The sequence below is a fragment of the Microcaecilia unicolor genome, chromosome 7 (genome assembly GCF_901765095.1).
Source record: "Microcaecilia unicolor chromosome 7, aMicUni1.1, whole genome shotgun sequence".
NCBI classification, from domain to species: domain Eukaryota; kingdom Metazoa; phylum Chordata; class Amphibia; order Gymnophiona; family Siphonopidae; genus Microcaecilia; species Microcaecilia unicolor.
In genome coordinates, this window is record NC_044037.1 from 178477336 (window position 1) to 178491825 (window position 14490).

The window sequence follows — 14490 nt, forward strand, 5'->3', positions numbered from 1 at the left end:
ACCACTCTGATCCACTCCACTCAAACAACACTTGTGGCAATTCCTACTCATGGGTCATGTAAAACAACACAAGCTCTTGTTGGCATGCATATTTGTATGTGCAGATATACCTGCACAGTTATGTAACAGTGTACATCTGGTAGTGCTATAGAAATGCTTAGTAGTAGTAGAAACTGGGGATTGTTCCTGCCATGCCAGTTCCATTCTCAAAATAGTAGCCCCAACCTCCCGTGGCAATTTTAAAGACAGCTGTGGTAAGTCACAGCTGTCCTTTTGACTACACAGCAGGTGGGGACAGGAACGACTCAGGATTGCTCATGATTTGAAGAGGCCAGTAGACCACCAGGGATTTTTGAAGGTAGGCTCGGGCAGGCCTGTGAGTGAGGGGTGGAGAGAGGGCAGAGTTGATAGGTGGTCCAGGAGAATGGGTTTTCTGTTTGTGGTTGCAGCAGTGATCACACAGACTGGTTGTAGGGGCAGGGAGTTTCAGTTTCAGCCAAAAATGCACTGGCATATTTGGCCAAAACCTAAAGCCAGATTTTGGGCCGATTTCGGTGCCAAATCCGAAACCAAAAACAAAATTCAGCCAGCCTCTAATTTGATGGCACATACTTTGCTAGTGGACATGTGCATGGGAGTTGAGATGGAGCATAAATTATAGAAGTCTATCATTTAAATGTGTTCATGCTGACATCTAGGCATGGGCAATTACACCAGCTTTAGGGCACATTTTCAGCCACCTTAACTAGTATTCTATAAAGAGAATTAGGCACCTACTTTCTTTGTAGAAACTAAGCATCAAAACTAGCGCCTATATTGGGCATCCTTTTTATAAGAACCTACATGTGTACATTAAAAGCAATTTTATAAACTAGGTGCTAACATTTACACATATTTGCAAGAGTGTGTACACATGGGCAGGGTTCCCACTTATGCACGTAAATTGTACGTCACTGCCACATTTAGGCTCTGATACTTGCATTGGTTCTATGGCTGGAGAAGGTACAACCAACTAAATATCAGGCACGTTGATATGGATTATGCTAGTATTCTATAACAGAAGCAACGCGCTCTAGGTTCAGTTATAAAATACGCTCCTTCCAGGCACCTAGTTGTAGAATCGCCGGGTGTGCTAAACACTCAGGGCTCTAAATAACAGGATGTCGAGGCTGGAAAGGCACATAAGCACATATATCACACCCATTTTATAAAAGTGTAATTGTACCAGTATGAATACATGCATATATACATACTTAATAAAATACACTTTTAAGTGCTAATCGTGCCCTGGGAATTTCTGGGAATGTGGGGGATTATTTTATAACAGAATACGTATGAAAAGTTCATAACATGTACCTATTTTAGAACACAAACTCTCGGAACTATTCCCAGTAACAAAGCAATGCTGTTGCACAATTTTACCTCCAAAGAAAACCTGCGCATGTGATGCAGTACAGGAGTTTAGCGGAGTTGGCTTGTTTCTTTGAAGCAGATGAAGGAGTCGGATATACTGCCCTATTAGGTTTGGAAGCAAACTAAAACCCTTTAAGGGGACAGTTCCTGCAAGTCATCTGAATGACTGTTTTTTTTTACCTCTGATGCATACAGAAGCAGACATGTAGCCATGTCAGTTTTGACGTAATGGTTGTATGTATTTTTATGTTTTTTATATATTATATTTATTTATTACATTTAATTTGTGTTAATTCTTCCAGTTATCCCTTGTCCTTTCTGCTCTTTTTTCTGCTTGATACTTGCAGAACATTGCCACTCTTTTTTTACTTTAGTTGCACAAATTTACCTCTGTTCCAAGGCCACTGTAAAGTGTACGTCCACTCTGCACATGTGCGCATTGTTTTTTTTTATAAAGTATGCTTGTACATCTTTATGCTGCCGTACTATGTTCTTAAGAGTCTGCATAAACGTACCCATACTCTTATTGGCATGTGTACTTGTACACATGCACACCCTTATGTATTTGAAATGCTCCCTTGTGGGCGACCCTGGGTCCAGGGCCAACCTAGCTAGACTCTCCCTCTGGCAGGTTCCATCAGGCCCTATAATAATTGGTGCCTGCTGCCTCCAGCTGGGGAAGAAAAGTGTTAGCAAGTGGGATTTCCTCCTAGGAAATTCAAAAAGACTACTGTGAACAAGGCTGACTGAAATGTTAAACAGTTTATTGTACTATTTACAATTTACATTTGCTAATGAGAAGTACTTGTGATAATCAACATATTAAGTCCTTTCAGTGAATGGTGCACAATAAGCAAACTACTAAATAACCTTTAAATAGTACACTTCAACCCAGTTAGTCTCCTTACCAATGTGGCAGCTTTAAACACCTCTTCCTGGTCCATTATTAAGTCTTGTCATTGGAGTGGCAGTATTACTTATATCCCCCTTACTCCTTCTCTAAGTCTTTCCTGTTGAGCATCCCACCAGGCCCTCCAGATCACACCCTCCTGCTGAAACATCTGTACCGGAGGCCACTGGACATTCAGTGGGGCTAGGTTAGTCTGGCTAGCCCAATCTGTGCTACTGAGCTCCAAGTGCCAGTTGCACTCCCAGGATCCTCTGCCTGGGCTCTGAGCACTGGTTACGCCCCCAGGAGCTTCTCTGCCACTGGACCTTGGACACTGATTATGTCCCAAACGCCTTGTCCTGAGCTGCCTCCCAGGGGCCCCTCTGCCACTGGACCCCAGGCCCTACCAGTCGTCTCACCCTCAGATGCTCCCAAGGGCTGCTCCACTTCTTGACCTCCAGTTCTAATTGTTTTCTCAACAGCCGTTTTTCTTCCCTGAGCATGCTCAGCTGCTTTCTTTAGGAAGTCTCTTGATGGGTTCATAGCTTTTAGAGCCTGTGGTCTGCAGGTCTAGAGTTTCTCCAATAGAAGGAAACCTTCCTTTCAGCCAAAAGACCAAGAACCAGAGATCTTAGACACAGAGGGGCTTGATCGAATGGGGCGCCCAAGTTTTCCTGAGGGTGTCCTCGCAGGATGTCCCTGCGAAGGGGCGGGGAAACCCGTATTATTGAAACAAGATGGGTGGCCATCTTTAGTTTCAATAATACGGTCGAGGACACCCAAATCTCCACATTTAGGTCGACCTTAGAGATGGTCATCCCTAGAGATGGTTGTCCCCGATTTTCAGCGATAATGGAAACCGAGGACGCTCATCTCAGAAATGACCAAATCCAAGCCCTTTGGTCATGGGAGGAGCCAGCATTCATAGTGCACTGGTCCCTTGCACATGCCAGGACACCAACCGGGCATCCTAGGGGGCACTGCAGTGGACTTCAGAAAAAGCTCCCAGGTACATAGCTCCCTTACCTTGTGTACTGAGCCCCCCAAACCCCCCACCCAAAACCCATTCCCCACAACTGTACACCACTACCATAGCCCTTAGGGATGAAGGGGGGCACCTAGATGTAGGTACAGTGGGTTTGTGGTGGGTTTTGGAGGGCTCACACTTACCACCACAAGTTTAACAAGTAGGGGGGGGATGGGCCTGGGTCTGCTTGCCTGAAGTGCACTGCAGTACCTACTAAAACTGCTCCAGGGACCTGCATACTGCTGTCATGGAGCTGGGTATGATATTTGAGGCTGGCATATAGGCTAGAAAAATATTTTTAAAATTATTTTAGGGTGGGAGGGGGTTAGTGACCACTGGGGGAGTAGGGGGAGGTCATCCCCAATTCCCTCCAGTGGTCATCTGGTCATTTAGGGCACAGTTTTATGGCTTGGTTGTAAAAAAAAAAGGACCAAGTAAAGTCGGCCAAGTGTTCATCAGGGACGCCCTTCTTTTTTTTCCATTATCGGTCGAGGACACCCATATGTTAAGCACGCCCCAGGCCCGCCTTCGCTATTCTTCCAATACGCCCCCTGGGAACTTTGGTCGTCCCCGCGACAGAAAACAGTTGAGAGCGCCTAAAATCGGCTTTCGATTATGCCAATTTGGGTGACCCTGGGAGATGGACACCCATCTCCTGATTTGTGTCAAAAGATGGGCTCCCTTCTCTTTCAAAAATTATTTGTTACATTTGTATCCCACATTTTGCAGGCTCAATGTGGCTTATATAAAATGAGCTCAACAGTCTTTACTTCAAAGAGATATAACCATGAGCAGGGTTGCCAGGTAGAAATTTTTTTTCCAGCCCAATCCAGGCCAGAAACCAGCCCAAAACCCGCCCAAACACAAACCCCGCCCCTGACACCCCCACCCCCGCATCACCGGCCCCGCCCCCGCCGTCACCAGCCCCGCCCCCGCCGTCACCGGCCCCGCCTCCCACATCATCGGGCCCGCCTCCCCGTCATCAGCCCCGCCTCCCCATCATCGGCCCCGCCTCCCACGTCATCGGCCCCGCCCAAAACATCACTAACCCCGCCCAAAAACGTCACTAACCCCGCCCCCCGCAGCCGAAAAAAATCAAAAAGCCGCCCAAAAAGCCGCCCGGAAGCCCTAAAAACCGCCCAAAAAACCGCAACCCGCCGCGGGCAAAAATTTCCCGCGGCGGGTCGCGGAAAACCGCCCAATTGGGCGGTAAAACCGCCCACCTGGCAACACTGACCATGAGTGTGAAACCCCCACAAGGTCATGATTACAGTATCCCACTTGTATTCTGGTGAGTAGTTTCCCTGACCGCCCCCACCCCCCATAATCAGATTCAGTTACTTTTAGTTGTGTGTGTATTATCAACCCAAGCTTTATTTATTACTTTTAATGGATAAGTCTTCCCAAAGTGTGTAAATGTTGATCATTTTCTCTCTCTTTTCTCGCAGTAAACAATTAGCATATTGCTCACCTCCCTTCTCAGTAATGTAATAATTTTCAAATGGTTACATTTCACCCACAAGGCTGCTTACTGCCAGAGCAGAATGTCAGTTATAATATTTGCTTTCTCTCCCAAATAATTTACCTCAGCAAGAAAGAATAATCTGGTTTCCAAAATCATTTTAACCAAAGAATTCTTCTTTTCCTTGTTTCTGAAAACCCCCTTTCACTTTTTCACTGGTTTCATTTTTTAAAAAATGTATTATGAAGGAATGATTAGCTAGGAGAAATAATGATTATGTTTTGATGATACTGATATTCAAGTTGTTCCCAGAATGTAAATATCTTGGTATTATCATAGATACCTTGCTGTCGTTTAAATCCCAGGTAAAAAAGCACAATTCAAAAAACGTTTTACAGACTAAAATTGATTAAACATTTGTACAGGCAATGGTATCATCCATTCTGGATTATTGTGATTCTTTGTATCTAGGACTCCCAAATTATTGGGCAGATGAGCGAAAGGCCCGCACTTTTCCAAACAGTGCTTTAAAATAGCGCTGGAATAGCGGGGGGGGGGGGGGGGGGGGTTACTGCCCCTATGATCAGAGATAATAGCATGCAAATTTAAGCACACTATTATCTCTGATCATAGGGTAAAGTTCAGGAGGATTGTGCCTAAGCATGTGCTCAGGCACAATCCTCCCACGCTTGTTTGTCAGATCTGGGCTGTCAAAACCCTAGACTTGTCAAACACAGGGGCTGGAGGTCCATGGGACCACTAGACCCCAAGAACCCCCACTCCGAGCCAAGAAACACAGGGGCTGGAGATCCAGTGGACCTCCAGTCCCCCCAAACCCCCCAACACAAGTTTGAGGGGGCTGGAGATCCAGTGGGTCTCCAGCCCCCCTAACCCCCCTAGCATCCCCTCGAATAGAGCTCTGGTGGCCCAGTGGGCCATGAGTCAACCCCCCAGTCCCCCCGACCTCCCCAATACAAATTTGGGGGGGGGGCTGGAGATCCGGTGGGTCTCTAACCCCCCTATCATCCCATCAAATGGCCCTGGTGGACCATGAGTCAACTCCCCCTGACCTGGTGGTCTAGCAGCCCTCTTCCCCACCCCCTACCTTAGTTGGAGGAGGAAGGTGGCCTCCCTCCTCTTCCATTGGTGCCACCTCGAAATTGGCGGCACCCAGCTCTGCCCAGTGCATCCTGGGATGCGCTGGGCGGGGCTTCACACTTGCTACATCCCTTCGAATTTACAGACCATTATGTAGTTTACGTTCTTCTGATAAGATGTTTCTTGATGTCCCATCTTTTAACACATTGGATATTAATCGCTTTGCAATTGTATATATTGAAAGTGCCAAGTTGGGGACCACATTACCTTTTGAGCTGCAGAACATTTGTTTAATAATGCAATTTAGGAAACAGCTAAAAGCGCATTTGTTCTCTTAGGCATTTTCTGCACGGACGATACTTTAGAATTGATACTGCTTTATGCTACAACACAATTTGTTTATTATTCAGACTCACTAAGGGCCCCTTTTACCATGCTAAGGTAAAAGGAGACCCGCGGTGGTGTCAGTACATGGGTTTGCCATGTGCTGAGGCCCCCTTGTACTGCAGCGAGTAAAAGGCATTTTGTTTTAAAGGAAATGGCCATACGGCAGGTTAACCACTTGCCGCAAGTCCATTTCCTTGGGGAGCCCATACTGCCACTTATTTAGGAGGCGGTAAGGGCTCCTGCGCTAACCCAGCAGTAACAGGGCAGCACGTGCCACAGCCCAATTACCGCTGGGTAAGCCCCTGGCGCAGAAATTTTTTTTTTAATGGCACACTGGAAATGGCACGCAGAGGGTGCAGGAACTACAGCCGGGCTCCCGCAGTAGCCCGGCAGTAATGCCTGTACTATGCTAGCTGTATCTCAGCATTGTAAAAGGGCCCCTTATTACCTAGAATGAAAACGTAAGGGTACTTTTACTAAGATGCGCTAATAGATGTAGTACACACTAATGATTAGCGTGCGCTAAATGATAAGATGTTCATTTTATTCTTATGGGCGTCTAATCGTTAGCGCATCTTAGTAAAAGGACCCCATAGTGTGGGTAATAAGTATTTTAAATAAATAAATAAATACTGTACCCCGCATTGAATCAATATGATGGGTAATAGCAGTATATAAGAATTCATTTTGTATATTGTATTTAGGTTCTCTGCTGACATTTATCATATTTCTATTATATGATTGTTCTACTATGCTGTTTAATGTGTATATTTCTGATACTGTATCATGTTACTCCCACTTCTAGGATTCAATTTGCTATTTACAAGTTGACCTTATTGATTGTACTCGTTTGATCATTTCATTATTGTTAAGCTGTTTAACAAAACAGCAGGATTTGTATCAAATAGTGACTGCTGTACACCACCTTGGGTGAACCTCATCATAAAGGTGGTTAATAAATTCCAATAAATAAAGTGTAAAGAAAATAAATCAAATATAATTGCTTTATAAAATTATGTCCATATCACATTTAAAGTAGGCTTTGTGGGGATAATTGCTAGGTAATTTTCTGTACTGAACTACACAACTTCACACCACACCACCTCACCCTTTTCTGATAATCATCCTCTATAACTTTGTCTTGATCTTTTTTTCACCATCCATGATCTTGTTGTAACACCAACTGTATTGTCTCCTGGAATGGCAATGCCATAACAGGTTTTTTGTAAGCCACATTGAGCCTGCAAATAGGTGGGAAAATGTGGGATACAAATGCAATAAATAAATAAACAGTACATTTTGATTTGTAAAAATGGAGGAACATATTAAAGGACTGAAGCATTAAGGGCCCTGTTTACTAAGCAGCGTTATAGGCGTGTTAACATTTTTAACACGCGTTAACCATATACGTGCCTACAATATCTCTATAGGCACCTACATGGTTAGCGCGCACGCTAAATGTAAGCACGCTAAAAACACTAACGCACCTTAGTAAACAGGCCCAGACTACATGCTTTTCCATTCCATGCCGTTCTCTGTGCATCCTGTTCCCTCTGACCCCAATACATTTTAACAGCTTAGCCCTACTGTGCAGAACTTTCCAAATTAAGAACATAACCAGCCAGCCAGCAAATTTGTAAAAAAAAAAAAAAATCTTTGTTTTCCCATAGGGTATTGGTGAGCCGACTTTCTTCCTGGGCTGCTCTACGTTTTTTGCTATTAAGGACGCAATTATAGCTGCACGGAAGGAGAGGGGATTAACTGGGGAATTCACAGTGGACAGCCCGCTGACTCCTGAACGGATTCGGATGGCTTGTGGAGATCAGTTTACCTGTATGGTAGGTTTTGGGGGGGGAAAAAAGGGTTTCAAACCATCTCCAATTCTTATTCATGTCTTTCAACATAAATTTGTTCATTTTCTATTTCAGATTCAAAAATAGTATCTGAAGCCCAATTTTGCAAAGGGCACCTAGATAGGAGCTGGATCATCCAAGTTCATAATTTCCCGTTTATTAATAAAGATGATATTAAAAAAAAGGTTTGCTGAGTAGTCAGGCCAATATTAAAGAAATGGGTTATGCCCTAATTACTTGATTTCTGTGATGTCAATATATCAAATATTCCATTTAATAAGGTCTTCTAAGGGTCCTTTTACTAAACTGTGGCAAAAGGGGGTCTGCGCTGGTGTCGGCACATGTTTTTGACACACACCAATGCCCCCTTATACCGCAGCGGGTAAAAGACAGAGTTTTTTTTGTAAGAAATGGCCGTGTCGCAAGTAAAGCACTTGCTGCGGGCCCATTTCAAGTGGGAGCACCTACCAGCACCCATTGAGGTGGCGGTAAGGGCTCCCACGTTACCCTGGCAACACGTGGCACTGTACGATTATCACCAGGTACACACCGGCGCTACAGAAATAAAAATATTTTTGTCGTTCCGGAAATGGCGTGCGCTGGGGGAGGGAACTACCGCCGGGCTGCTGCAATAGCCTGGTGGTACTTCACTTTTTGCGCGCGGTAAGCCCGCATTGGTCTTACTGCTGCTTAGTGAAACGGCCCCCTAATGAACTACTTTTGGCACTCCCAAGCTGCTCATCTTGTCGATTGGTGAAAAACAAAAATAGAACTTTGTTTCATAAAGCCCCAGGTTTATGGAATAGTCTGCCATCCAGGATGAGACAAATTACTGATTATATGCAATTCCAATGTGTTGTAAAAAATGTGTCTATTTCTCTATTTCTGTGGATGGCACTCTCATTCTCCCTGTCTCAGCAGCTCGTAACCTTGGGGTCATCTTCGACTCCTCTTGCTCCTTCTCTGCTCACATTCAGCAGATTGCCAAAACCTGTCGTTTCTTTCTCTATAACATCAGCAAAATTCGTCCAGTCATCTCTGAACACTCTACCAGAACCCTCATCCACACTCTTATCACCTCTCGCCTAGACTATTGCAACCTGCTTCTCACCGGTCTCCCACTTAGCCATCTCTCTCCTCTGCAATCAGTCCAAAACTCTGCTGCACGACTCATTTTCCGCCAAAATCCCTATGCTCACATTAGCCCTCTCCTCAAGTCACTTCACTGGCTCCCTATCCATTTCCGCATTCAATTCAAACTTCTCTTACTGACCTATAAGTGTATTCACTCTGCTGCTCCCCAGTACCTCTCCACTTTTGTCTCTCCCTAAACCCCTCCCCCCACCACCACCACCGGGCACTCCATTCTGTTGACAAATCTCTCTTGTCTGTCCCCTTCTCCTCTACTGCTAATTCCAGACTCCGTTTCTTCTATCTCGCTGCACCACATGCCTGGAATAGACTTCCCGAGCATGTACATCTAGCCCCATCTTTGGCCATTTTCAAGTCCAAGCTAAAAGCCCACCTCTTTGACGCCGCTTTTGAGTCCTAACCCCTGCTCACTGTACCTTTTATCCCCTCCTCTTTAATTCCCCTTACCTCTTAGTTGTTCTGTCTGTTACCTGTCTTATTTAGATTGTGAGCTCTTTGAGCAGGGACTGTCTTTATGTGTATGGTGTACAGCGCTGCGTATGCCTTGTAGCGCTATTTATAGAAGTGTTAAGTAGTAGTAGTAGTAGTAGTAAATTGATTTTGATGTTTAATATGTCTTAATTGAAATTTTAGTTGGATTTATAGAAATTTTAAATTATTTCCTTATTCTTATTGTAACCCGCTTAGAGCTTGTTTGGTTAAGCAAGATATAAATGTCAGAATTATCATTATTATTATTATTATTATACGTTCACTAGTGGCCTGACCTACATGGATGGTGACAACACAGGTCCATAATATCGGTACATTCAGCGCACTACCTACAGGGATAAAAATCCTTTTGTAAAATATGCATATGGATGCATAGAAATAAATGTGCAAGTGCTGTCACATCCAGCAAGAACCATTTCAGCAGATAACATATTCGAAAAACAAAGTGGTATTTGGAACTTTGAAGGTGAAAGTGCCATTTTCACAAACTGTGAAGGTAATTTTGTAACAGGTCACCTGGACTTAGAGGGCACAAAGGCATCTATTTGTAGCCTGTTTTATAAAGACCTGGTTTTGACTTGACTTAGCCACTGTCAGGATCCACTACAAAAAAAAAAGAATTAATCAGAGGATTGATAATACAGACACTAATACAAAAAGACTCTCATTAACAAAAAAAGTGCACTAAACATTAATATTCTATAATCATAAAGAATTTTATAGGAGGAAAAAGCCTCAGCAGACTCCCTACTACCAATGTATCTTGGGTAGTACTGGAGTTCTTACTGTCATCACTGGCAAAAAAAAACCTCCCAAAATCATAGCAATTAGCAAAATACAAAAACTTAGATTAAAAATGTTGGAGCCTCTCTGATCGGGATAGTCCACAGCCAACAATGGCCAAAGTTTCAACTGACTGCTTCAGGGTCCATGGAGCGATCAACTACAGAACTCTATATCCATGGCTGTTCCTCTCAGGCTCTCCACCTGAGAGCCACTGTTAGAAACAGGATACTGGGCTAGATAGACCATTGGTCTGACCCAGTATGGCTACTCTTATTATGACACTGATTTGAGTTTTATATTTTTTTTACAGCATTTCTTCTTTTTTTTCAGATTCCAAAAGATAAAACTGGATCCTATGTTCCTTGGGCTATCAACATATGAACAAGTTACATATATTGCACACAGAATTGGAAGACAACCTTGTGTGATGAAGTCATTTGCTTGACAGACTTCATGAGCATCCCAAAGTGACACTAATAAATATGTTTTAATACCCCAATGTACTGTCAAGTTATAAAATCAGGATAGGGGCTTCAACCTATATAGCTCAAAATCACCTCCATATCAAATGCTTTCCACTACAGGAGGTGATTTCAGAACTAGCCATATACAGGGTGAGACAATGGAATTTCAATGTGAAATTTTACAGCTGTATTTGTTGTTACTATCTACGTTTGTGTGTCAAGTGGAATGAGATTATCTTTAAACACGGCAAAGTTACAGACTTTTTAGCGTGATCACCCATTGATTTTTGTGCATTCAAAAATGTTTGCACTGTAAAACTAGCATTATTTGAAAAACATTGTGTACTTTTAATTACGTCACAGTGACATAGACCTTTGTCTGAGGAGAAATGTTACATAGTAATAGAGTAACATAATAAAGGATGGCAGATAAAGACCTGAACGGTCCATCCAGTTTGCCCAACAGTCACACTCATTATCAAGTCATGATTAAACCAACAATGAATGTGATATAACGTTTTTTCATGCTTTCTGGAAATGCCCTAACGTTAAAAGTTTTGGGGGGTGAGTCAGGGGAATTCTTGTCCGACATGATTGACCGTAATCTTCAGGGGACAGTGGAGCAATTCTTGCTTGACAAGCCTGGTGCATTTTGTCCCCTAGCTAGATATAACATCCTCATATGCCATAAACTAAGCCTAGTAGCCAAGAAAGTAATTTTGCAATATTGGACAATACTGACTCCCCCAGCATTTTTGCACTGGAGAAATCAGGTGCATCTTCTAGTCACATGGGAAGCTCAAGAGGGTCCCCCAAATGCAGGCAACATTTTTTGAAGCTTTGGAGTCCTTACTTGCAAGGATGAAGCCTCATTCAACTCTCTCCGGAAGCAGTGTGGATGTAAACGCTCTCTGGGTTGGTATATTAATATGGAACAGGGTAGGGGAGGAGGGGGAAGGGAGGTGGGGGAGGGAGGTTCCTAGGGTGGTTCCTAGGGTGGTCTCAAATCATAGAATTGAGTTGGATATGGCTAACTGCTCCTTATATCTACAACGATTTAACTATATAGGTGAAGGGGCTGGGCAGGGGTTCGCTTAGGGTCTGAGTGGGAAAGTTTTTTGAGTTCTTTACCCTCATGACTGTGGTTGAATTATTGTTGCTGGTGGGTTTGAGATGTTGTGTCTTACATAAGGAGGGGAGGTGGGGTTAGGGTGACAGGGAGGGGAGGGGAGGGGAGGGGGGGAATTGTTAAAACAGTTGATGACAGTTCTGGGCTTTGTTCCTTGGCTTTATATGTTATGATGTTGGCATTTTGTATTTGCTAAATCTTGGATGTACTTTATGTACTTGTTATTAATAAAAATGTTGAACCCTAAGATGCACACAGTGTTATAGAATTCCAGGGATCTACACCCAACTTGTGTGCCAGGATTTATACCAGATTTCAGCTGGCGTAAGTCAGTGACGTAGCTACAGGTGGGCCTAGGTGGAGTGGAGCCCACCCATCTTGGACTCAGGCTCACCCAAAATTGTTGGACTGTTACTGTGGCTGACCAGAATCCCTAAACCTTGCCAGCAGAAGATTTCCTCCTGCTTGGGCAGCCGGCACTCTTCCACAGAGCAGCCAGCAGCATTTGCCTTGAGCTGACGCTGACACTGGCCCTACTGCATATGCTCTGTGTTCATGTATGCATAGCCTGCTGGCGGCAGCGGCAGCTCAAGAGAAGTGCTGCCAGCTGCTGTTTATCACAGACTTGGCTGCCCGAAGAGGAGGAAATCTTCAGCTGGTGGGGTTTGGGGATACCTACCTTCTCAGGTATTTAATATTTTGGGTTGGCAGGCAGGTAGGTGGGAAGGGGTGGAGAGTGGAGCCAGGGAGGGGGGAGACAAATTCCATGCCCATCCACCTTGGGCTCAGGCCCACCCAAAATTGGCCATCTGGCTATGCCCCTGGCGTAAGTTCTAGCAATAAGAGACTTGAGTATTTAGAACAGAGTTTTATGCATTCAACTTGGTTCTCATAGTATCTCCTGGGGTACATACAAGTTAAAGTAGGTGCACAGACACTTAAAGCCTCATTTCCTTAGCGACACTCCAAACTGGTCAAGGTACTAGGGTTATGCATGCCAAGTCGCAGATGGAGACTGAGAACTCTGACTGTGAGACTTGTATAAGAACACTGTGGAGTCCCTAGCTATCCAGTATTTCTCAGTCTCCCAGCAGATGGTGGTGTCACAGATTCAAGGTGAGTGTGAGCTCTTGGACCGCTGGCGAACCACCAAGGCTAGGTCTGTTACTAGGCAAAGCAGAGCTGGAGCTTGTAGACATGAGTAGTGCTGGAACTAGAACCAAGGCTGGAAGCTGTAGCAAAGCTGGAAACTGGAAGCAAGGTAGGGCAAGAGCAAGGCAGGAACATAGAGCAGGAGCAGGGCGAGAAAAGATACAAGCAGAAACAGCAGACAAACGGAAACAAGACTGCAACAAGCACTAGACAACTGTAGGAGACTTTTTGCAAAGGCACTGGCTGGGAGATAGGCAGGGTTGTCGGGTGGTGTAAATTTTGCAGCCAACTAATTCCAAAAAGTCAAAAAAATAGCGACACGATGTGAGGTAAAGTGAGGAGCAGGCGGGAGGGAGGGACGCCTATGTGCTCTACCTGACTGGCTGTTGAGAATGGTGCATTGTTTTGGGGTTGCCTCTCCATTTCTGGGCAGTTGTTTTCCATTGTTTTCTCCTGCAGCTCTTGCAAAGGTTTCATGAATACAGAGAAGCTGCACCCCTGCTGTGTGTGTGGGAAGCAAGGGATAGAGGTGCATGGTATTCAGTGTGAAGCCAAAGCAGACAGCGGTGGCTATGTCAGAAGGATTGCAGGGGAGAATCCAGCACTGGAGGCTACCAATGGGGAGACTATGCATGCAGTCCCTTCGGCAGCAGTCCCATTTGGGAAGCAGCTTGCCAGTCTGTGCTCTCTCATTTAGTCTCAGAGGGTTCCCTCCCAGGTCCCACGGCTGATGGAGAAAGTAATTTGATTGGGGGAGGGGGGTTTTCCTCGTGAGTTCATCTGGTCCCTGGGCCTGGCAGACTGGGGGAGCTGTGAGGGTGGGGGCCACCCCTGGGGAGAGATAGACTCCTGGACTTGCCAAAGGAATTGGTGGATTTCCAGCAGGACTGGTATGAAGAGGATTTTTCTGAGCACAAGAAGGTTCCAGTGTCAGAGGGGGACCTCGGGGAAGAGGGGGACCTTCCCCTGGGGGAGGATCCCAAGGTGGTCTGCATTTTCCATAGGGAGGTGCTGTTCAAATTAATTGTCCAGATCACTGCTGTGCTGAACTTTAAGAATGAGGATGCTGTGGAATGCATGGCTAAAAAGGTGGATCTGTTGGTGAAAGGCATATGGAGACCACCTAAGTCTTTTTCCTATGAATCAAGAACTGCAGGACATGGTCCATGTGGAGTGCAAGTCTTCA

General features: G+C 44.8%; 1 protein-coding gene across 1 annotated transcript in view; it reads left to right on the plus strand.

Moving 5' to 3' along the window:
* The window catches only part of LOC115474518 (aldehyde oxidase 2-like), a 161215-nt gene extending 150038 nt beyond the window's left edge, over positions 1-11177 (plus strand). Inside the window, exons 34-35 of the mRNA XM_030210008.1 lie at positions 7947-8114; positions 10890-11177. Coding sequence (XP_030065868.1) covers positions 7947-8114; positions 10890-10940 — 219 coding nt within the window. The 3' untranslated portion in view covers positions 10941-11177. The remainder of the gene's footprint in view (positions 1-7946; positions 8115-10889) is intronic.
* The last annotated feature ends 3313 nt before the right edge of the window (positions 11178-14490 follow it).